Genomic DNA, 25,447 nt, shown 5'->3' with positions numbered 1-25,447 from the left:
TACTATCACCACCATCCATTTTCAGACTTTTACAATCAACCTAAATAGAAATTCTGTACAAATTAAGCATCAGTGCCCCATTCTCTAAACCCCATCTATCCTCTGGTAACCTATACTCTAGATTGTAATTCTTGATCCATCCTATTTTAGACCTTTAGAATTGCCCGGGTTTAACTGACCACATAGTTTCAGCTCTTCTTTATCTGGTTCTTCAGGAAGGGAACTTCCAAGTCCCTCTCTGTCTGCAGCAGCCAGCCAGGGACCGGATCCCAGAGCAGCCGGCCTGGAGAGTGGGGGATAGGGAAGCCGCTGCAGAGAGAGTCACTCAGTTCTTTACCGCAGTTTCTCAGCCTCTTCGTCCAGCTCTTCCCTTGATGCTGCATCATGCTCCCCTGGCCTCTGGAGCCCCAGAAGAATTGTTTTGGTCAGTTTCTGCCTGTCCACTAGCTGTTCTGGAGGAGGAGTGAGTCTTGGTGCTCCCTTCTTCACCGCCTTCCCTGATTTTTGACATCTCTCTCTGAAAGGTTCTGATTTCCTTGAAGGCAAACGCTGTCATACACTTCCTTGTTCCCTCACACTTAGCATAGACCTTGACATTCCATAAATGGTTGTAGAATAAAGGTACAAAATTGGTGACACAGGTCTGGGGCAGGAGGAGTGGATCCTGCTCTACCTCCCGGATTTGGAGATCCCTGAATTAGCAGGGTTGGAAGGAAAAGAACTTGAGACCCCAGATGTCACATGGGGACAGGAGGGGAAGCAAGTTAGGATAATACATGTGCTGGTAATTTGTGACTTGTCTTAGGCACTTACTTGCTCGTTCATTCATTCGGTAAAAACATAATTTGTGGGCGGGCCACGGTGGCTCAGCAGGTAAGAGTGCTTGCCTGCCATGCCCTAGGACCTGGGTTCAATTCCCAGTGCCTGCCCATGTGAAAAAAAAAAAAACATAATTTGTGCCTATTCTGAGCCAAGCACTGTGTTGGCTTGGGGATAGAGTTGTGAATTAGAGTGATAAAGTCCTTCCCTCACGGAGCTTAACATTCTGATGGTGGTTTTAGGAGCGTGTGTGTATGTGTGTGTGTATAGCAGACAACCAAGTAAACCAGTAACTACAGAAGATAATTGCTCATAGCAATAAGTGTCATGAAGGGGCCAGAACATCTTGAGTGGAATGCAAATGGCTCTCTGAAAAGGTAACCTTTAAGCCATGACCTGGTTGACAAGAAAGAACTAGCTGTGCAAAATCGGAGGAAAGTTGGGGGTGGGGGTGGGGGTGGGGGAGAGGGCAATATTCTAGGCTGTGCTAAGAGCAGGAGACAGGCCAGGGGTACTGTTCCCTCCTTATTGGGGTGACCATGTTGCTCGTTTCATTCAGTCACTGCCGTGCTGTGGGCTGTAAGGCACGCTGGGCAAGTTCAGCCCGGAGACACCCCAATCAAATGATGGATACAGGCTTTCTGTTGTGGCACAGATGGTGTCAGGGTCCCTTTGTCAGGGAGGTTCCAGAATCCTATGTAAGATTGGCAACCTAGGCGACTCATCTTAAAGCTGAGTTGTGATAGCAAACGCACTACTTTCACTTCGCTTGTGTGATGGAAACATTTTTAAATAGCAAGCTTTCCTAAAGAAGGCTTTATTCACACTTGTCTTAAGACTGAGACATCTATCCTCAGGGAAGAATATATAGCTACATATAAGGTGGCGTAAGGGGGCTGGTGGAGATTATAAGGAGCGGAAAGCCTTCCAAGCACTCCACCCCTGGGCGGCGCAACAGAGACCGGGCGGCACAGACGCGCGCGCGCACACACACACACACACACACACACACACACACGCACACGCACACGCACACACACACACACACACCGCGCAACACGGGGGCGGGCTGAGCAACTGGGGTGGTGACGTGAGCGGAGCACGCGGTAAGGCAGAGGGGTATGGGCGGAGTTGGGGGCGGGGAGTGGGTGGGGCCGGAACGGGGAGGGGTCGCGGTGGGGCGGGGCATGGGGGGAATGCGCGGCTGGGCGGGGGGAGTGGGCGGTGCCGGGGCGGAGTGCGCGTCTGGGCGGGACGCGGGCGGCACCGGGGGCGGGGCGTGCGGCCGAGGCGGGGCGTGCGGGGCTCGCGCGCGTGGGCCTCTCCCGGCGCTGGCGCCTCCGCCTCCGCCGCTCTTCTCCGTCCGGGATCAGCCCCGCCGCACGGGGAGCGTAGAGCAGCACCCTGGCGCAGCCGCCGACACAAAGATCGCCCCGGCTGGCGAAGGGGGGCGCCGTCCCCAACCGCCGCCTGGCCGCCGTCCACGGTGAGCCCATGTCGTCGCCCCCGGGGCGCAGGGCCCGCCTGTCGCCGCCCGGGACGAGCCGCCTGACAGCGGAGACCCGTGAGGATCTGCGGCGCCGCCTCCTGGGGCTCATCGAGGGCAGCCGGGTGATGATCTTCAGCAAGACTTACTGTCCGCACAGCACGCGGGTGGGTAGACGAGGCCGGGGAGGGCGCCCCGTCAGCGAGGTCCCGTCAGCTCTCGTCTCGCCCTTCCTCTCGCCGCTGCCCGGGGCCCACTCGCGGCCGGCGGACAGGAGGCGCCGGGAGCTGGGCCTTCGCCTCCGCCGCGCCCCGGCCCTCGCGTGAGAGGTGCGGCCCCGCCGCCCGCGGCGCCCGGAGCAGCCCCAACTGCCGCGGCTTCCCCTTGGGTTCCCGGGGAGGGTTAGCCCCGTCCGCCGGCGTTTTCCGGGTCCGAGGCCTGCCGGGTGAAGCTCACGCCCTCTGCCCCGGCTTTTAGCCTGGTGAGTAAAAGCCAAGTGTGGAGAGGGAGCGGCCTCGAGGCGGTTACGCCGGCAGCAGAGTCTCCCGTGTCCCCTGCCGCCCAGCCGCGTGGACCTGGAGCAGCTGGTAGAACCCCGCCGAGGCCCGGACGCCTCGTCTTGGAAAATGCAGAGAAAGGAAGGTTGAGGGCTCGGTAAGAGCGGAGTGGTGATTCTAGCCGCATTGCGCACCACCTTCGCGTTTGTGGGCTGACTAGGGAGCTGACCGGTTTCTGTGGGCGCACGTGCTGAGTTTATAAACAGCCCACTTAGAAATCAGCCTTCCGAAGTTCACCCGCCTGTAAGGCAGGGAAACTGTTGGTATTTTGGGACTTTACATGGTCAGAAAGTTGAAATCGTGGTACAGAGAAGATAATATGAAAAAGCAAACTACCGTATTGGGTTTTAGGTTGGTGGAGTTACAGGTTATGTTTTTCAAACGTATTTTCAAGTTTACATTTGTGTGTGTGTGTGTATATTTGTTTGTATAGGTATATGGCTTATATATCTACCTAGTCATCGTTTCTTAAAACACATATATCACGCATGCACATTTAGAAGAATCATGAAAGAACACTTGTATCCCAGAAGCTTTTGCCAACCCGGGAAATCTTAGGGTAAATAATTCTCCATTCTGCCTCCCGGAAACATTTACTCACTGTGGGGGTGAGCATTGCTCGAGTGGACAGAATTGAGAACTGTGCTTCTGCTTGAATGATAGATCTTCTCATATTTTCTCTGAGTGTTTTTCTTGCCAGGCCAAACAACCTGCTTTCTGTCCAGTGTTCATGTCATCTGTCTTTACATTTGCCCTTCACTAACATGATTGTGCAGTAGTTTGTCCATGAACCTCTTAAATGTATCTCCCAGAATTGGACACCGTGTTCCACATAGATACCTATGCTGCCATATACGGACCTTTGTTCCTTAATTGGGCCATTGGCATCACTCAGCTAGCGTTATTGGGTGCTCAGTGTTGTGGGGACATAAAAATGAATCCTGTGTGGTCTTTCCTCTCAGGAGCTCATGGCCTGATGAGCTGGAACCAGCTATCAGGTACAGAGAAGAAATGCCTGTGAAAAACAAGTACAGTAGGAAAGAAGACAAAAACCATTGCTTCTCTGTGTGTGTGTGTGTGTATGTGTGAGTGAGGGGATTCACAAAAATTATTTGAGGAAATGGTATTTAAACTGGTCCTTGAGGGATCAGTTGGATGTCTGTAGGGACGAAGAATGCTTAGCCTAGGAATTAGTATAAGTAAAAATAAGAGTGAAGTTGAACAGAGGGTATATGAAAGGAAATTTGGAGAGTACATTGAAGTTTAGTCTTAAAACTGTATTGAGGGTTGGAAATGCTCACTGATAAGCATGGATTTGCAGTAGGCAAAGAAAAGCCGACAGACTTTTAGGAAGGAGAGTGACAGGATCTGGCCTGTGATTGGAAGACTGGCGGCGGTGGTGGGAGAGGAAGAGTGGAGGCAGCTAGAGTAGTCTAGAAGTTACCATTAAAGTAGAGATGCAAGATAATGACCCCCAGTAAAGAATGAAGAAGATGCCCTGTTTTTATTTTAATCCCCCCTCAATAATTTTAAGCCATGCTTCCACAATCCTGAATGCATGCATTTGCGGTTTTAAAAATTTATGTTTCCATTGGTTAACTTTCATCGTGTTGATTTTTGTTTCTTTTTCTTTTTCAATATTAATGAATAGTTAAATATATCGCGGGTCAAATGGTGATAAAAGTGGACAGAAATCGAGCAGCGGAAGGGACGATGAATAGCGAGGCAGGCAGGAGAATACATTGTAATTGTGCTATCCCGGGTAGTATCTCCCCTTTCCATCCATGTGCCACTACAAATGTAATAAAACATTTGTTTCTAAATGTGTATTGATAACGGCATTCTAGGGAGTCTATCTGTGAGTTTTGTCACTGGGAAAATGAGTTAGTGTACAAGCTTTCATTGTACAGTTTGTGCTTTTATTCTAGTAAAGGAGCTGGCAGCAGGAACTGTCCTCAGCAAGATTTCTCAGAGACTTTTCCTCAACTATTGCCACTGAAATATCCAGGCATCCTTTCTCTCCCGTGGAGATACATGGATTACAATGAAGAGGGAAAATTAAAAAGGAAGTTGATCGATAGCAAATATTTGTGTCAGATAGAAATTAAAAGAGAATCTCCTGTTGTATTAAAGTTTTATACATAAATATATACCTTTAAAATACAGACATAGTTCCTTATCCACAATTCTAGAATTCACAAAAACTCAGCACACTGGGATGGCCACCGTGGCTCAGTGACAGAGTTCTCACCTGCCATGCTGGGGACCCGGGTTCTATTCCTGGTGCCTGCCCATGCCAAAAAAACAAACAAACAAAACAACTCAGCAAACTGAGTTTTTTTTTTTTTTCTTCCCATATTTGATGGAAACTCATCTCAAAACATAACTGGATCTGAACTGATATGGGAGGGCTGTGTATAGTCTTTTTCAACTTAATGAATGTGTATATTCATACATTTTGGCACAGAAAATCAGGTTATTTTTTATTACAGGGTCTCGCTCCAGAGTCCTCTGTGTGTGTGTTATTTAATATAGGACATGTACATATGAACTGTATTGCGCTTCTAAAATTAAAAGAAATCTGAATTCCAAAACCATCTGGCCCAAAGGGTTTGGCCAAATGGATTGTAGATTTGTAATTTAAATTATAAGCTAGAAAGGGAAACCCCTAAGGAGTAGCTTGTTTTTGAGCCAGAATAGGGAAAGGAAGCTGGAGAGATAAAATGGACCAGATCAGTAAGGGTCTATTACATAGTGCTAAAGGTGGGGCTTTATTATTATTATTTTCAAATAGTAGCTTTATTGAGATATAGTTCACATATCATACAATTTTCTTGTTTACAAGTGTACAAATCAAGGTTTTGTACACAGACACAGGGTTATGCGCACCACCATCAATTTTAGAACATTTTTATCACCCCCAAAAGAACCCCCAAACCCATCTCATTAGTAGTTACTTCCCTTTTCCACCTCCCCACCCCATAACTAATCTGCTTTCTGTCTCAATAGATTTGCCAGTTCTGGACATTTCGTATAAATGGAATTTTATACGTGGCCTTTGGTGACTTTGGTGACTAGTTTCTTTCACTTAGCATAATGTTTTCAAGGTACACCCATGCTGTAGTGCGTATCAGTACTCTTTTATTGCCAAATAATATTCCATTGTGTGGATAGACCACATTTTGTTTGTTCATTCGTCAGTTGATTGCCATATGAATTGTTTCACCCATTTTGGGAAAAGTTCTGTGGACATATGCTTCCAGTGCTGGGAACAGAATTCCTGGTCATACTCTGTGTTTAACCTTGTAAGGAGCTGCCAGGCTGTTTTCCTTATTGACTGTTCTTTTTTACACTCTCATGAGCAGGGTTTCAGTTTCCCTACATCCTTGCCGACGCTTATTTTCTGTGTTTTATTATTTATTATAACTATCCTGATGGATATGAAGTGGTAGTCCACAGGGGTTTTGACTTCCATTTCTCTGATGACTAATGATGTTGACTATATTTTCAGGTGCTTATTGACCATTTGTATATCTTCTTTGAAAAAATGCCTCTTCAGTTCTTTTGTCCATTTTTAATTTGAGTTATGTCTTTTTATTATTGGATTGTAGGCGTATATATTCTAGATGCAAGTCTCTTGTCAGATAATTAATTTGCAATTACTTTTTCCCATTCTGTGGGTTGTCATTTCACTTTAAAAAAATTTTTTAAGCACAAAGTGTTTAAATTTTTCTTGGTGTTTTTTAAAGCACAAAATTTATAAATTTTTATGAAATGCAGTTTATTTTTTGTTGATTATGTTTTAGTGTCACATCTAAGAGTCCATTACCAAATCCAAGTTCACAAAGATTTATGCCTATGTTTTATTCTTAAGAGTTTTATATTTCTAGCTCTCATTTAGGTTCTTGATTTATCCAGTTATCCCGACATCATTTGTTGAAAAGACTATTTGTTCCTCATTGAATTGTCTTAGTGTTCTTTTTAGTTTGTTGATTACTAGTTCAGTCTCTGTACCACTTATAAGTTTATTCAGATTTTTGTCTTTCTAGGAATTTGTTCATTTCATGTTAGTTACATACTTTGTTGGAACGTAGCTTAATAGTATTCCTTTATAATCTTTTTCTTATTTCTGCAAGGTTCATAGTAATGGTCCCTCTTTCATTCCTTATTTTGGTTATTTGAGACTTCTCTCTCTCTTTTTCTCTTTTTTTCCCTCTTGACTAAACTAGCTAAAGGTTCATCAATTTTCCTACTTTCAAAGGACCAATCCTTAGTTTTGTTGGTTTTCTCTATTATTTTCCCATTCTCTGCTTCATTACTTTCCACGCTTATCTTATTGTTTCTTCCTTTCGGTTTCATTTGCTCTTTTTCCAGTGTCTTAAGGTGGAAGGGTAGGTGGAAGTGTAAATCTTTCTTCATTTTAATATAGATATTTACAGCTATAATTTTCTCTTTAAGCACTGCCTTAGTTACATTTCATAAATTTGGCATGCTATCTTTTCATATCCAGTTCTCCTACCATTTGTTGAAGAGACTGTTCAGTCCCAGTTGAGTGGACTTGACAGCCTTGTCAAAAATCATTTGGCCATAAGTGTGAGGGTCTATGTTTGAATTTTCAGTTTGATTCTGTTGGTTAATAAATCTATCCTTTTGCTGGTACTGTGCTGTTTGACAATTATAGCTTTGTAGTATACTTTGAAGTCAGAAAGTGTGAGTCCTCCAACTTTGTTTTTCTTTTTCAGGATGGTTTTGGCCATTCGGCGCCCCTTACCCTTCCAAATAAATTTGATAATTGACTTTCCAATTCTACAAAGTGGGCTGTTGAAATTTTGACTGGGATTGCTTGGAATTTGTAAATTATTTTGGGTAATTGACATCTTAATGATATTTAGTTTTCCAGTCCATGAACACTAAATGTCCTTCCATTTTTTTAGGTTTTCCTTGATTTCTTTTAGCAATGTTTTATAATTTTCTATGTACAAGTCCTTTACATACTTGGCTAAATTTATTCCCATGTATCTGATTATTTTAGTTGCTACTGTAAATGGATTTTCCTCTTCAGCTTGCTTTTTACTAGTGTATAGAAACACAACTATATACTAAATTGTTGAGTTATGGTTGCATGTTGATCTTGTATCTCTGCCACTTCGTTGAATTTATTAGTTCTGGTAGCTTTCTGGTCGGTTTTTCAGGACTTTATATATATATAGGATAATGTTATTTGCAAATAGTGAAAGTTTTACTTCTTCCTTTCTAATTTTTATGCTTTTTATTTCTTTTTCTTGCCTTAATTGCTCTAGCTATAACTTTTATCACAATGCTGAATAACAGTGGCAATGGTGGGCAGCCTTGTCTTATTCCCTTTCTTAGAGGGGAAGGCTTTCAGTCTCTCACCTTTGAGTATGTTGGCTGTAGGTTTTTCCTGTATGACCTGTATTATGTTGAGGAAGTTTCCATTAATTCCTATCTTTTGAAGTGTTTTTACCAAGAAAGGATGCTGGATTTTGTTGAATGCCCTTTTGTATGCAACATTCCTCAGCCTTTTGTGTTCTGCCCTAGGTCTCTGTGCACTTAAGTTCTTGTGCTTGTATGTGCGTGGAGTTCTGATGGTTGGAGGGCCCTGGGCTGTGCTGCTTCTGTGTGACTCCCAAGCTGTGCAGGGCGGAGTGAGGGAAAGAGCCATGGGAATTGCCCAGTGGTCCGGGATCGAATTCTTCTACCTGAGATGTTTCTATTTCTTTGATTCAGCTGTTGTGCAGTTGTTTTCCAGTCTCTACTTTCCTCCAGAGATCTAAGTAAGTGAGATTTCTCCTTTTGTTTCCTAAATCTCTAAGGATGCTTTTTCTTGGGATGTCTTTTAAAAATTTTTTATTTTTTTAGCTGTGCATTTTTCATCCCAATCGACCTTTTTTTTACCTTTCTTGTGAAAAGTAACATATATACAAAGAAGCAATAAATTTCAAAGCATATCACTACAATTAGTTGTAGAACAAATTTCAGAGTTTGGTATGGGTTACATTTCCACAATTTTAGGTTTTTACTTCTAGCTGCTCTAAGAGGCTGGAGACTAAAAGAAATATCAGTATAATCCTTCAGCAACCATACTTGTTTGTTAAACCATACCTTCTCTGTATAATTCTACCATTGCCTTTGGTCTTTCTCTTACTCTTTAGGTGTATTTGAGCTGTGCCCATTCTAACTTTTTCATGTTGATAGGGGCTGTCTATAGTATAGGATAAGGGGATGGAATTAGTTGATGTTCTGGAGAGGCTGGCCCCTCTGCATTTCGGTACTTACCTGGCCCAGAGACCCATCTGGAGGTTGTAGATTTCTGGAAAGTTACTGTAGTGCATGGAACCTTTGTAGAATCTTATGTAACAACCTAGGTGTTCTTTAGGATTGGCAGGAATGGTTTTGGTTGGGGTTTGGCAAGTTATGATAGGTAGCAATGTCTAACTGAAGCTTGCATAAGAACAACCTCTAGAGTAGCCTCTCGACTCTATTTGAAACTCTCTCAGCCACTGACACCTTATTTATTACACTTTGTTTCCCCCTTTTGGTCGGGATGGCATTGTTGATCCCATGGTTCCAGGACTAGGCTTATCCCTGGGAATCATCTCCCATGCTGCCAGGGAGACTGTTACCCCTGGATGTCATGTCCCACATGGGAGTGTGTGTAATAATTTCACTTGTGGAGTTGGGTTTAGAGAGAGAGAAGCCACATCTGAGCAACAAAAGAGGTCCTCCAGAAGTAACTCTTAGGCATACCTGTAGTTAGGCTAAGCTTCTCCACTTCATAAATAAGCTTCACAAGAGCAAGACTCAGGATCAAGGGCTTGGCCTATTGATTTGGGTGTCCCTAATATTTGACACAGTATTAGGGGATTCCCCAGTGGTAAAGTTTAATAGTTCTATATTTTTCTCCTATCCCTCAAGGGAGGGGGCCAATACTTTTTGGTTATCTTCTTGGTATACTCTGGGATGTATCGAGGCTTTACATGAAGCTATGTATGGCTCTCATTCTTATTCTGAGCTTCCAGTGTTTAGATTGTTTAATGATGTATCCAGACAGGTTGAGTTAGATTATGTGCTACAGAAAATTTAGGTTCTTGGCAAAGTAAACCTTTCTTCCATTGGTCTCAAAGAGTAGATGAGGTTCTAAAATATAGACAATTTCTTCCTTACTTCTGTATTCTGAATTACCTTAATTCTGACCTGATTGGCTTCATTCTTATCTCTAAATACCAAATTATACATCTATAAAACAGAATCTCAAAATCCAGAGATAACAATTACCACTTTGAACTAAATGTGACTCTTATAAGAGCTTACATTCTAGACCCCAGTTTTCTTATAAATATTTTCTAAATGAGACCATACAGTATTTGTTTGCCCTTTTATTTCTGCTTATTTTGCCTCACCAGATGTCCCACAGATTCATTCACAATGTTGCATACCTCACCTCTTTGTTCCTTTTTGTAGCAGCACAGTATTTGATCATATGTATGTATCATCATTCATCATTCACCATTCTATTTCTCAGTCAGTGCATCCTTCAGCCACCTCCGTTCATTGGGCATCATGTATAATGTCCAAATTCCACAGTCCATCAACACTATCAGTTTTAGATAATTTCGTTGTTCTTTTTCTGGGGATGTCTAACATCACCATGTTGATGATGTCCCCTTTCCTTCACTTTTTTAAGCATGGTTTTCTTTAGTTCTTTGAACTTATTTGTAATAGCTACTTTGTGTGTAAATTCCAACATCTGGCCCCTCTCACAGGCAGTTGCTCTACTGTTTTCTTTCTTTTTTTTCTATGTATGGGGCACACATTTCTCATTCTTTGCCTGTATTTCATTTTCTTGTGGAAGACTGGGCATTTTAGGTAGTACCTCTGGACGCTGAATCTTTCCTACCCTGGGTTTTGATTTTTCTTGGCTTGTTTATTTCCCTAGTGACTTGGATGGACTATTAGGGAAATTTGTTCCCCCCTCCCCACCCCGGGTGAGGCCTTTGAGGCCTCTTCTCAGAGAAAGCTGCCTTGAGCATGGGCACGGCCACACTGGTGTGACTGGGCCTTCAGCAGGGCTCTCTTTACGGTGCCTTTCCCTGACCTCTGCTAAGCTGCCTGCCACTGCTGTATCTGAGCTGCTAGCTCTAAGCTCCTAAGCTCTGCTCACTGGAGAGTGATGGCTCTATTGTTTTCTCCAATATCCTGGCACATAAATTGTCACACAGTCTGATCTAATTGAGTTTGGGTCTCTTTGTAGGGATCATTTTTGAGGCAAGTCTTTGAAGTTTGTTCTTATTTTTAATATCTTTACCTGGTTTGCTGTGGTAACCTTGCTAACCTCGTTTTAGCTTGTTGCTCTAATGAAGCTACCTGATTACTCAGCACCACGGTATTCATTTGTTCAAGGGTGTCCTTATGCTTGATGTTCCACCACGCTCTTGTTTCAGATGAAGTCAGCTCCTCTAGGGAGATCTTCGAGCTCTTTTTCTTGTGCAGAACTGCTGAGCCCCTTTTCTGGACCTGGCACCACTGTGTTAACCAGCAGAGTGCAGGGTGGAGGCAGTTGCATTTAGTTTTCTTGGCTTGCTTGTCTTGGCATGGGGCCTCTCCCTATGAGTGAGCTGGGACAAAGGAATTGGGGCCCTGATATTTCTGGCCTTCTGTACCTGGAGTAGCCTTTGAACTATGTGTGAGGTCTGGTGAAGGAAGGGAGCCCCCAGTCTCTGGGCCACACTTGTAAGGAAGTTAGCCTCTGTAATGTGGCGCTGTGAGCACACTGAAGAATGCTGGGGCCTGCCCCTCCTGGTTAGATGCTTTATCCATTGACAGGGAGCTGGGAGGATAAGGAGTTTTGTTATCTTGGCCACATCTGCTTCATCATGTTGGGAGGGAGGAGCTAGGCAAGTTCAGATGCTACAGACCAGTTGTTTATACTGAGATTTAGTAAATTTTTCTTGAGTAAATGTTTCTTCATTTGTTGTATGCCCTTCAATTACCAGTGACTTCAAATGGTTATGTTTTTTAAAAAATGATTTTCACCAGTTATGGATATTTCACTGGGAAATGGGTCCATGGAGCCCATCACACCTCCATTGTGGATGTGGAACCTCTGGACTGTATCTTGAAGGCTGAGGGCATTGAAGGGCTTTAAGTAACGGGATGAAAAGTGGGTTTTAAAATTGCATTTTGAGGGGCGGGCCGCGGTGGCTCAGCGGGCAAAGTGCTTGCCTGCTATGCCGGAGGACCTCGGTTCGATTCCCGGCCCCAGCCCATGTAACAAAAACGGAGAAACAGAATACAATAAAACAAGAAAATGTTTAAAAATGTTTCCCTTTCTTCCTTCCTTCCTTCCTTCTATCCTTCCTTCCTTCTCTCTGTCTTTCCTTTAAAAAAAAAAAAAAAAAATTGCATTTTGACTGTAATTTGGAGAACCAGAGGGGACAAAGGCAGATGCAGAGAGAACTCTTAGGATGTTACTGAGGAATTCCAGTAGTGGATGTTGGTGGAGTAAATCAAGACAGCAACTATGGGGGAGTAGAAAAATGAACCAGATCAAAATAGAGAATTATTAAGACTTAGTAATTAATTGGATGGATGGGGAAACAGTATCGGTGAGGGAAGACTGTCTCTGAGAAGGAGGCACTGACGTGACTCCTGGTCGTTGCTTCTCAAAGTTGTGAAAATGCACATTCTGCTTCAGGGCCTGGGTTTGCGTTTCTGAGGAGCTTCCAGACGTTGCCTGTGGCGCTCTTCCTTGGCGCAGTCTTTAGGGAGCAGCTGGTTGGTGGCGCAGAGTGAGGTGGGACTGCGTCTGGTTCATGTTATAGCTTCAGCACTTAAACGGTGGTAGATTGCCCAAGGTAAGTGTTTGGTGGATAAATATTTGCTGAGTGCTTTAATGACTGTTGAAAGAATACACAGAAAGAATCATAGGAATATAGTAGAGGATGACTTGCATTTTAGGCTTGGCTGTGTGTCACATGCCTGTGGGACATCCAAAATTAATATTGCTTTGAGTTCAAGAGACAGATTTAGGTATAAGTTGTCAAGTTGGAGGTGATAAAGATGCAGATAGTAGAAGAAGATAAGGGATGGGTGGGATTATCCTGGAAAGATGTGTAGGGGGAGGGGAAAAAACCCCATAGGGACCAGAATTCATATTCCTGAAGAAAATTTATTTTGAACATCCGTTTTTCATAACTCTGTTGCATCTTTTGTGAGAGTGAAATTTAAGTGAATTTTTGTTACAGGTTAAAGAACTCTTTTCTTCTTTGGGAGTTGAATGTAATATTTTGGAACTTGATAAGATTGGTAAGTAGAATACGTAATACTGTTGATTTGTAATAAATGTCAACAAGTTTTACTTCTTTCTTAAATTTATTTTTGTCCCTTTGGGTTAGATGAGCTGTTTCAGTTTACATTCAACCATTCAGAAAATGAATGCATGTGTGACCAATTATGTGCTCTACTTTTTTATTATTATTAAATGTTTAGTATTTGAGGGTAAAGAGTGAGGGGAAGATACATAAGCTGCTAACCTTGAAGTTCTGTAGGCATTTCAAATGTATCTGTCAACATTCTAGTAATATAGATTAAGCAGAAATAAATGAAAAGAATTTGCTCCTATTTCAAGGTGGTATTACTTATAAGGGGAAACATTACTTTTTTAGCTTTATACCTTGAATTATTTTTATTCAACCATCCATCCTTCTAGTATCATTTGAGCACCTAATGACATGCAGGTGTTTTGCAGGTTAGGGGGTGCTGTGGTGAGCAGAGAAGGCTTGGTCTCTGCCTTCGTGAGAATTGACCGACTTGTTTTAGCCAAGTTATCTTAATAGGTGAAATGTTCTTGAATCTTTGAGACTTTTCCAAAGGGTATGCTAAACAGGATGGTCTTAAGTAGTCATGGCCCAATTTTGTTTTGGGGGATGAAGGATAAATTTTGAACTGTTGTCGTAAAGATTTTTCAAATTGAAGCATTTCTGAATTATTGTCTCAGCAGGTGTTATCTTGATATTTGCCCTGTAAAGGCACTATTGTGTCTTAGAATAGTTTTTGAATTATATGTCAAAATTTCACGTAAAAGGATTTATTTTAAAGGATTCAGTAGATGAGTATTTATTATTTATTCTCTAACTGTGGCTTCCTTTATAAGCCTAAGTGTTTTCCCCAACCTGGCTCATTATTTCATGAAATTATATAACATGCCAACATTTTGATGGATATGTATATGTGAGCATTTGGGTTTTGTAACATGGTAGTTCAACCCACAAAAGTTTGGAACCCTTTCAATGTTTTTCTGTATTTAATGTTTTTGTTCTTTAGATGATGGGGCAAAGGTTCAAGAAGTGCTTTCAGAGATCACTAATCAGAAAACCGTGCCCAATATTTTCGTGAATAAAGTACATGTTGGTGGTTGTGACAAAACTCTTCAGGTAATAGTATTAAATCTTCTTTAATGCTTTCCATATTTTAGTTTTAAAAGTATTTAAAAGGGGAGAAAAATGATTTCAGGAATCTATTCATTTGTCTCTTGAAGTTGTAAGATGAAAAAGCGTATAGGATGGTTATCAGATAATAGTGAATACTTTAGGGATATTAGGCTTTCTACCATCCTGATCTTCAGTAGCTAAGGAGGTTTCTGAGTGAGGTTGTCAGGAAAACACTCTCCTGGACAAACTGGTGGGGAGTCCCGTGGTGAGAGAAGATCTCCTTGGTTTCTTCCTCCTGGTGGGTGTCATGTGGGGAGAGAAGCAGGGTCTTTTTTGTCATTAGGTTTTCGTAAATGAGCCAATCCTAGCATCCTTGTCTTCCATAATGAGAATTCTTGTCAAGACTGATACTGGGGAGTTTTGCATAGTCAATGGTATTTAATTTTTGACTCCTAGAATGTTAGAAATGAACCGAAGTTTTTTTAGTCAAATAGTGATAGATAAAACTTGATATTGATTAAATAAGGTTCTTATAAGCAGTTACTTTTATTAAACTTCTGCTCTGCCATATCTTTTGTATATATATATATGCAAATGTTATTAATCTGTGATTGATTAAATACTTACATTTGAGTTTTTAATTAAAAGTTGTGTTTTTTGTTGGGAAAAAAGATTGTTTGCATTGTATGTTAATCTGTGATCAGCATCTTATCTAGTGAAACCTTCCTTGATGAGTCCTAGAAACTATTACCCAATTCACATTGTACTTAGTACTTTAATTTTTAGACCCTAAACATCTTCTGAAGTGCTGGTTTTGCCAGTCTTCATATGGAAGATGATGTCAGGGAATGAATCTGGAGATTCTGAGACTGAAAGATATTTCCCTGGATGCTGTGCTTAGTTGATGGATTTCCCTATTTCCTTATTTTAGTTAAAAATAACAAGGCCAAAGGGGTCTTCTTCAGAGTGGTGCCTTTTGGGCACCCTTTCTGCAGTGGGCCACGGAGCAGCTGATGAGTCCCTGTAGTAGTGTTGCTTTTCCATTGTGCGTGACGGGGTGAGTTGGTCCCAGAATGGTGCTTCTGAAGCCACGGGAATGGATTGAACAGTCATAAAGAAGATTATAGCTAAACCATTTATTGACCCTCCAGCGTCATCTAAGCTGCCTCTGATCATGAGAAGGGCCAAATGAACATGAGATGAAACAGAGCCAGCCCCTTGACCAATGAGTATAGAAAAAGTGAAATGTTTGTGTTATATAGGAAGTCACTTTGGCAGAAATTCTAACTAGTTGGGCTCTGTTTGGATACCATCCAAGTAAACTCACAATTCCAATTTATATGAACTATAAATTAATTATTTATTTTATGGTACAGATAAGCAGAGTTTGAAAACGAGTAATGATGCCATCTTCTTTCATTTAAAACATAGGCCCACCAGAGTGGTTTATTACAGAAGCTCCTCCAAGAAGATGCAGAATATGATTTTGACCTCATTGTCATTGGCGGTGGTTCTGGTGGCCTCTCGTGTGCTAAGGTACAAAACAGTGGAGATGATTTTCTTGGTGGTTGCCACATGCATTTCTTTTGCTACTTAAAAAAATAAAAGGCTAATTTTAATGTTACGATCTAAGCTTGTATTATAAATAGTTATTTTAATAAAGGGAAAAGACTGTCTTATCACACAGAGACAGTCTGTTTTTATTTAGGGGAGAGAAAAATTCTGGGAGTGTCAGGAAAATGAAAAGATCTTTGTTATGTCACTGTTTTGTTTCTTTTGTAGGAAGCTGCCATTTTGGGGAAGAAAGTTTTGGTGCTAGACTATGTAGTCCCATCCCCTCAGGGCACATCCTGGGGTAAGCTATTTTTCTTTTTTGTTCTCTACTGTTCACATACGTTATTTGCTTTATGTACATCATCTAACTTGATCTTCCCAGCATCTCAAGAGATCTAACTAGCCCTGTTTCATTGATGGGGAATTGGAATCTTGGCCAGTTTAAGTAACTGGCCTAAGCTCCCGCATAGTTTACAAGTGGTGGAATTGAAAAGATGATAACTAAACAACAAACAAACAAAAAAAACCTGAGAAAAATTTGTAGGGAGAAAGAGAATTTCCCTGATCCCTGTATTCCTACACTTCTGCTGTAATCAATTTTTTGCTTACCTATGTTAACATTTTCATATAATCACAATTCCTGTTTATATGCTATGTCATGTTCACCTCAGTTTGTCATAAGCATCTTCTGTGTTTCTGCGTCGGGTTTCACATTTGACCTTAGTGGTTGCATAAAAGTCTGTGGAGTAAGTGTGTGTGCACATTCACACAGTTTAACAAGAAATGTACAGTGTGGTCTCAGCCCTGCGACTCTGCTGTGTAGATTAGATGGTTGTTCTCCATGTTCTTTTTCACTATAAAATAGAATACTTCAATTCTGTGCTGGACACTTTCTGTCTATGCTTCAATCCACTCTCTACCTGTCTCTCCCCTGCCCTGTGCCCCAGGAGGCTGGTCGTTTGGGAGCCTAGCCCCCCAGCTCCTGGTAGGGCTTGGCCAGTGCAGGGCACTGGGAGGAGAACAGAGTGGGGAAAGAGGGTGTTGGGGTCTCTAATTCCCCTGCCTCCCTCCCTGCTTGGATATTGTGGATTGCCCACATACTTGTGGGGAAGGCCAGGACCCCTGCAGGTGGCCACCCCTTCTGGGTTGTTTAAATCCAGCCTTGCCCTGTGAACCTTCTTACTGTCACTAGGTCAGGGTACTATTCTATATTCTTTCCCCAGTCATTCTTCCTAAGCCCTGGCTGTACCTTTGTACCCTCTATAAACTCTCCTCCATGACTCAGCTTGAGTGTGTCACCTATTTTCTGCCAGAACCGTGATTGATGAAATATAAAAATTATTTTTTAAAGCTCAAATTTACTGAAAAAATTTTAGCTTTCAGTAAAGGAAATCTACCTGGATTTTTCTCATACTGTTCTCCTAGTGTGTTCATTTTTTTTCCTCCTCCTTCCTTCTTCTGTCTCCTTTTTCCCCTCCCCCTGCTGCCTCTTGTCCAGAAATTCCTACTTCTTTTACAAACCAGAAGAGACTACTGTCAAGGAGGGAATCTTTTGACTCATGGCCTGCAGAGGCGTCTTCATGCATGACTTGTGTTCTGTTGTTCAAGATTCAGAGTAGTTACCATCCCGAAGAGCAAACAGCTTCTTGACTCACAGAAGGAGGCCCACAGAGTAAAAAGCTCAAAGCTGAGATTCTGACCCTTGACATAGCAGATATCCAATTAATCTCATAAATGTCTGATCCCTTTTTGGGTCAGACTGAAAAGAAAGTTTTGGGCTCTGTCCCTGGAAAACTGTTACGCACGTCCGTACAGCATCAGTCCATTCTTGAGACTTTGCCTTGGACCCTCAGTTACAGGCTTGGGATTAACAGCACGTGTGTTATTGTGGGTTGTGGTGTTGGCCCCACCAACATCTGTGTTTGTGGTTTCCATGTGTTTTAATAACACCCACTATGCACGTGTGTTCAACCGCACACATTCACGCACACACATACACACATATACCCAGAGGAGACATTAAATCTGTAATTTTTTTTCTCAGGTCTTGGTGGTACTTGTGTAAACGTAGGCTGTATTCCTAAGAAACTGATGCATCAGGCCGCCCTTTTGGGACAGGCGTTACATGATTCAAGGAAATTTGGCTGGGAATATAGTCAACAAGGTCAGTAACGATACATAAAAATACTGATTTGGAGACCAGAAGGAAGAAGGACTTTCTTAGATGACAACTTGTTTCTTACACTTTACTGTTGAGTTTGATATTCATTCAATAGACATTCACTGGGAGCTCGCCATGTGCTAGCCAGGCATGGAGAACCCAAAAGCCAGCTGTTTAAACTTGGCCCGGCCCACATGGGCCTTCCTGCCTAGGGAAGAAACCTTTAGCAGAATATGGAGGATAGCAAACACTGCTATTAGAATGTTTTCAAGTGTAAAGAAAATAGAATAGTAAGGGGTATTATTTGAATTTTATCCTTTCAGTGTGCCAACCTTTTCTTTTATGGTGGTTACATATATCTTTGGTTAATGAAAGGTGGAAAAACAATTTCATTGAATAAGGATTTATTGGTTAGGCTCTGAGGATACAGATATGAGGAAAATATAGCTACAACCCTTCAGCAGCACATAAGTTTGTTGGAAGAGATAGATCAGAAAAGCCGTTGATTGTGAAATGCTCTGTAATGAATAGTACTGTTTTGGCTATCACCTTGAAGGGGGTGAGGTGGGCTGTGCATGGCAAGGAAGCATTTAGAGGGAGCTTGAGCTGAGGTTACAGAGAGCAGCTTAGAGGTAAGACATTTAAGACAGGAACAGGTTGACCAAAAACATGCAGATGTGAGAAATCAAGGTGAATTTGGGTCATCATTAGTGGCTGAAGTGAAGAATGGGCAAGGGATATTGAGGAAAATGAGATGAGAGAGGTAAGTAGGTCAAAGGCACTTAAACGCCATTCTAAGAAGATAGGTCGTTTACTACCCTAAAGCTAGTAGGAAGTTGTTGACGGGTTTAAGCTGGAGAGGGGCATGAACCCCAGTGTGGACTCTGGACCACTCTGTTGCAACTGGGAACCACAGAAGGCAGGACCCATTACAATGCCCTAGAGGAGAAGTGACAAAGGCCCAGACCCAGCCTGGGGAGCTGAACCAGAGCATAGGAAATGGATTAAGAGAGCATTAAATCGAATGACCTGGTGACGGGTCTGAGGTACAGTGGTGATTGTCAGTTTTGGCTGTGTATCAGAACACCTTTTGGAGTTTTTAGGAAATAAAAAAATGAATTGTCCCTTTCCCCAGGGATTTAGTTCTAGTCGATCTGGGCATTTGTATGTTTACAGTTTCATAAGATGATTCTGATAAGCCATCGGATCATCAATAGGGTAGAGGGTGAGGAAGAGGATGGACTCCAGGAAGAGGGACCAGGTGAAAAGAGTGTAGTTCGTTGAGCTAGGAAATGCAGGAAGGTTTAGTTTAGTGGGTAGGTAGGGTTGAGTTCCAGATGAAGAGGTGACAAATTTCCCCAGACAGTCAGCACAAGGGAGAGCTTTAGGTCAAACTAGTATCAGTTGGTTGTAGAGAAAATAAGGCCTTTTTATTTACCAATTTAACTTCTGGATAGTCTTTCCACATTCAAGAATTTGCCTTCTCCCAGAAGTCTTCACTTAGGTTGGACAGTCCATTTGAGGTGCTTTGGAATGCCACAGCGATGCCCAGCACGCAGATAGACACGTGGGCCTAGTTGGTACTTCTGGGAGGGTGTGGGCAAGAGCTGGTTCAGTGTCATCAGCTTTTTGGTAATAGTTGAGGTCTTAGGAATTGATGAGATGGTCTGGGGAGAATATATAGATTGAGAAGAATAGAAAAAAGGAATCAGAATTTAGTGGTATTTTAACACTTCAGGTAAGTGAAGGAGAAAAAGAAGGAAAACCAAAAGAATTGTGCCACAGAACTCATGAGAAGTTAGTTTTTTAAGGTCAAGATTTGAGATTTAAGAAGTCTAGGAAGAAAACTAACTAGTCAAATTCTGCAGAAAGTCTAAGTGGATTAGGAATTGAGTTATGTGTGTTTTGATATGGCAGTTAGTGTGTCTTGATGTGGCAGTTAGGAAGCTAAGGATTGCTTTTCAATATAAAAGGTATTTATATGCTGTTTATAGAATAAAAGAATCTAAGTAGGGGAAAAAAAAATAAAAGCCTCTTTGGTGGGGAAAAGATAGTGAATGACTGAACAATCTGCAGCGGAGACAGGTAATCAAAGGTCATTTGTGTGATTAGGTTAGAAATATCAGTATTAAATACTGGGTGACTACTTTTTGCATGTTTTAGCCTTGTTTATTTTTCATTGTTTCACACATATATGACTTTTTGTGGTTTCAAAGAGAAAATAATTGGGCTGTGTGTTTGCACCTTTCTGCCACCCTTGAGGATTTAGTTTATGTTTTTGAATTATTTTTCCAAGTGCTTAATATTTCTGAGTACTTAAAAATTTTCCTTGAATGGTCAAGCTCTTTTGCTTGGTTCCTCAGTGTTCCCCTTGTACTTCTGTACATATAGAAATGTTTTCTGAGTTAATTTTGGGATGCTATACCAAGTTATACTCAGCCAGTATTTGTGACTTAGCAATTTTTAGGCATAAACTCCATAAATGGTCAAGAGAAGTAAAAATTTCTAAATATAGAATCTCCTTTGCTCTATCTCGAGCTGAAGAAAGGACTGCTGGACTTCGTGGCCACCCAAGTCCTGGGAATGATATAAACTTACCTGCCTCCACTTCATGTAGTGTTAGTTGTCCAAGGTGAGAGCACTACTTCCTCTTATTCTGACTGGTGTAGCAGGCGGGAACAATTAGATAACAGGTGTTTCTGTTATGAGCTTATTCACTATCTAGAGCTATCAATTTTTCAGCTTCTCCATTTGGAGTTCGAAAAGAATTGGAGAATATTTAAAAGAACCAACTAATGATAATTGAAAGGCTGCATATCAGATCCAATATGAGAATGAAACGAGTCCCACTTTAATTTGGCAAACTGAGCACACATTGCAGTCTTTGCTTTCTTATACAAAACCCTAGAAGTTATGAAAATATGTTTTAAAACCTGCCTTAGCCAAGCTGTTAAATAAGTTGAAGTACTTTTAGTGGACTAGAAACTGGAGAGAAATCTGAATGCTAGGATGTGGATGGGATCAGTGTGAAGAAGGAAACCAGAGCAGAGAAGAAAAAACTACTTTATTGACTACGGGCTGGTCTGGGATACTTCGAACCTGGAGGCCGTGGGGCCAGGAGCAGGAGGGGAGCTGTAGGGTCAGCCATCTGCAGCAGCAGGTAGGTGGGTAGAGCCCTCCACATCCACAGCCAGGAGGGTCAGGGAGACCCCTGGCCAGCTGATTGTTTTTTACTTGTGTATTCTCCCCGGTGGCACCTCTTGCTCACTTTGCTATGATAGATGCACCATGAAAGATGTCTATCAGAGAATTTAAATATGAGGTGGACATGAATACTTGGGAAAAGGAAACACCATAAGAGGAACAAACTCAGCAATAGTGGAATAATCTGCATTACAGGAAACAACTAATAAATGATAAATAAACCATTCAGGACATTTCAGAACATTTTAGAAGAGATCTAAGTGATATCCCTGAGAGATAAAAGGGTACTATGTCAATAAAGAGGCGTTACTTACATCTTAAATAATAAAATATTTGAATATATGAATATATAAGATAATAGGTTGAATAACAGAGAAGACATAGTTGAGAACAAATTAGGGAGCTGGAGAACTGAACCTCATATACTATACACCAGACAGATTTTCATATATTTCTATAATACGAAAGACAAGCAAGAGGCATGGAAGATAGATCCAAAGTTCTGATCTCCATTTAGTAGAGATTCTAAGAAGGGATAATGTAAGTAAGAAAATCATAGGTTTTCTCAATAAAGGAGGAAAAAGTTCCTGGAATGGAGGAAAGTCAGAATTCTAAAATTGAAAAGGCCTCCTGTGTGCTATGTAGAGTGATGTAAAGATTAGATCCATAATTTAATCCATCATTGTGCCATATCCTAGAATAAAGAGATAAGTCCTAAATTTTCCCATAACAGACAGAGGAAATGTTTCAGGGAAGGAATGGGGGTCAGGCTGACATCAGACTACTCATTGGCAGTGCTGGATGGGAGGAGGCAGTCAAGTAGTGTCCTAAATTATTCTGAGGGAAAACAGCTGAAGTTAGAAAATGTAAGGTGTAAAAAGGAAATCAGCACCTTGGAAGAGGGGACAAAACTCATTTACTGCAAGAAACAAAGGAGATCTTAAAAGAAAAGCTATGACTTTATGGTAATTTGGAGCTGTTATGTACCCCAGAAAAGGCCATGTTCTTTTAATCCATCTCTGTGGTTGCAGACCTATTGTAGGGGACCTTCTCGTTCATGGTGGGTCCGTTTATCCTAGTCCTTTATGAGGTGAGAGAGAGAGACAGACAGACACAAGCAAATGCCCCAGAGATGCTAAGAGAGGATACACCGATGCTCAGAGAGAAAGCCATTGAAACCAGGAGCCGAAAGCAATGAATCCTGGGAGCAAAGGACCAGAGGATGTGGCCTTGTGCTTCCCATGTGACAGAGGAACCCCAGATGCCGGCAGCCTTCCTTCAGAGAAGGTATCTTTCTTTTGATGCCTTTATTTGGACATATCCATGGCCTTAGAACTGTACATTTGTAGACTATTAAATCCTCATTGTAAAAGCCAGCCCACTTGTATTGTATTCTGGCAGCTTTAGCAAACTGAAACAGACTTCTATTTTCAAGGAGATGGGGGAATATTGTTTGGATAAATATCTGTAATAGAACAAGAAAAATCTGAGACCAATAAAGAATTCTTAGAAATTAAAAACTAGCTCAAGGTAATGAGTGGCAGCAAGGAATGTTTTGAATTTAAATAAAGAATTAGAAGATCACTGTAAGACGTTCTCCCAGGACCCAGAACAAAACAGTGCTGTGAAAACTATTGTAAGAGACAAAATAGGAAGCATGAGAGATGGAGATGAGAAGGCCAAGAGTTGATGATGAATTTGTAGAAGAAAATAGAGCAGATGCAATAGAGGCAATGATCAAAGAAATAGAAGAAAAATTATTCTTAATTCCTTAATGAGAAAAGGTGTGTGGATTTTCAGGTCAAAAGACTTTGCCTAGGGCTGGACAGGATTCATTTGTTCATTCAGTAAATACTTTTTGAGAGTCTTCCATGTTCCAGGTGCTGTTTCAGGCTCTGGGGACATAGCTGTGAACCAAATGGACGGTCTTCACTCACGTAGTGTGTGTGTGTGTGTGGGGGTGAGGGACGGGAGAGTCAATAAGCTGAAAACATGCCAGTTGTTGATTGATACCATGAAGGAAACAAAGCAGGAAAGTGGGATAAGGAGTCACGAGGGAGGGCCTCTTGGATAAAATAGTATTTTGACAGAGACCTGAATGAAGTGAGGAATGCATATATCTGTGAAGAGTGTTTTGAGCTGACCCTGAGGTAGAAACGCACTTGGCTTGTCCAAGGAAGAGCAGGGAGGCTGGTGTGCAGGGTATCAGGGAAAAGGTGGGAAAAGATGATCCAGAATGATGGTTAGGTTCAGGTATGGGAGCTTCCAGGACCCCAGTAGGTACTTTCATTTTTCTCTGAGTGAAATTGGAAGCCACTGGAAGGTTTTGTATAGAAAAGTGACATGATCAGACTTCTGTTTTAGAAGGTTCTTTCTGGCTGCTGTGTTGAGAATACACTGTAGGGGGCAAGGGTAGAATCAGAGAGACCAGCAAGGAAGCTCTCACAGAGAGATGAGAGTGTTCTGGATTAGGATGTGGCTGTTGAGAGTATGAGAAGGGGTCAGATTCCAAATAGACATTTAAGGGAGAGCCAACACAATATTTGGATGGATTATGTGTGGGATGTGAGAGAATGAGAGGCATTGAGGATAACAAAGGTGGAGTGCCATTACTGCAGTAGAAGCAAGTCTGGAAGTTGGAGGTGGTGGTTGACTCTTATCTCTTGCTGTGCAGTAAACCACCCAAACTCAGTGGCGTAAAGCAATAGCCATTTATGTGCACATGTTTCCTCTTTCTGGGCTTGGCTTAGCCGGGCATGGCTCAGACATGTGAGACTGGCATGTCTGCTGGTCTTACTAGGAGTGTCTCGTGGCTGGAGGACCCAAGAGGGATTTGCCCACATGCTTGGTATGCGGACTAGGCAAGCTGGCATCATCTACATTAAGTGCCCTCTCCAGCAGGGTAAATGGGTCTCTTTAAATGGAGGCCTCCAAGAGGGGATAAGCAGGAGCTACCAAATGTTTTGAGGACCAGACCTGAAACTGGCATAGTGTTCCTTCTCCACATTGTCTTGGGCAGAGGCCAGTCCTGAGTCAAAGGGAGGGTACATTGACTCTACCTTTTGATGGGAGAAATTGCTGGCAAACCTTTCTGGAAACCATCTAATACAGTGGTAAAGGGAACCAAGAGTCTCTTCTTTAACATATTAGGTTTAAAATGCTTATTAGGCAGTTGTATATTTGGGCCTGAAGTTCAAGAGTGAGGACAGTTCTGGCATTAAAAATGTGGAAGTTGGACAGTGCAGCAGTGGCTCAGTGGCAGAATTCTTGCCTGCTATGCCAGAGACCCGGGTTCAGTTTCCGGAGCTTGTCCATGCAAAAAAAACAAAAACAAAATACGAAAGGGTGAAAGTCATGGGCCTAAATGTGTTATTTAAAATCCTAGAACTAAAGGAAATCCATCAGTTGGGAGGAAGGTGAGGAAGAGAAACTGGGCAGTTCAGTAAGGGTAGCTGCTCGCCACGTGTGGCTGTTCAAATTTAAACTATCTAAACTTCAATGAAGTTGACAAATCAGCTTTTCTGTCACACCAGCTACATCTCAGGTGTCTATTTTCATGATTGCAGACCTGGGTTAGAGGTGTGATCCCCAAGGTACTCTAACATTCAGAAGCTGGAAGATGAGGAGGGCTTGGGCGAGGGAGGTGGAGGTGGGGGAAGAACAAGAAGACAGTGCCTTGGAGGGAGTGCTGAGCTGCCTCAAGTGCTGCCACTGGGTAGCCCACCATCCTTCCACATGCCTAGGTCAGTTTTTATGTTCTACTGATAAAAGAAGACATCTTCTAAGCTGCTTTGACCAAAGGCAGAAATTGTGTTGAGAGAGAATTAGAACATCAGCAGTCCTCTTTCTGTAGTGCTCAGTGCTAGAAGACTGAGGATTTATGTGTTAACTAAAAACCTGTCAGACAAGAAACAGCACACCAAGAGTATCATCCATATATGTTTTCTGGAAAATACTAGTCAAGTAAGTTTCCGAACCCAGATATAAGTGCATCAGAATTAAGTGTGGCAATGAGAAAAACGGGGTTGAATCAGAAGAATTTTATTTCTTTCACTCAAATGCCTCCTGTTGCGTTTGCAGGGGGTTGAGTAGGAAACAAGGCAGATATAGTTTCTGTCCACTTGGAATTTACACTTTGAGGGGACAGACAGACCTTGAACCAGCAGGGTTAATTGCTCATGTGTGTTCTGACAGAGAAGGTACATGCAGACCCTGA

At 42.1% G+C, this 25,447-nt stretch overlaps 1 protein-coding gene across 1 annotated transcript in view; it reads left to right on the top strand.

Moving 5' to 3' along the window:
• The first annotated feature begins 2,312 nt into the window (after positions 1–2,312).
• TXNRD3 (thioredoxin reductase 3) overlaps positions 2,313–25,447 on the top strand; it is a 71,551-nt gene continuing 48,416 nt past the window's right edge. The window contains exons 1-6 of the mRNA XM_077116308.1: positions 2,313–2,472; positions 13,128–13,188; positions 14,206–14,315; positions 15,744–15,848; positions 16,095–16,167; positions 17,911–18,030. Coding sequence (XP_076972423.1) covers positions 2,314–2,472; positions 13,128–13,188; positions 14,206–14,315; positions 15,744–15,848; positions 16,095–16,167; positions 17,911–18,030 — 628 coding nt within the window. The 5' untranslated portion in view covers position 2,313. The remainder of the gene's footprint in view (positions 2,473–13,127; positions 13,189–14,205; positions 14,316–15,743; positions 15,849–16,094; positions 16,168–17,910; positions 18,031–25,447) is intronic.

This window comes from Tamandua tetradactyla, chromosome 9 (assembly GCF_023851605.1).
Source record: "Tamandua tetradactyla isolate mTamTet1 chromosome 9, mTamTet1.pri, whole genome shotgun sequence".
Taxonomy (NCBI): domain Eukaryota; kingdom Metazoa; phylum Chordata; class Mammalia; order Pilosa; family Myrmecophagidae; genus Tamandua; species Tamandua tetradactyla.
This window is presented reverse-complemented; position numbering and strand designations above follow the sequence as displayed.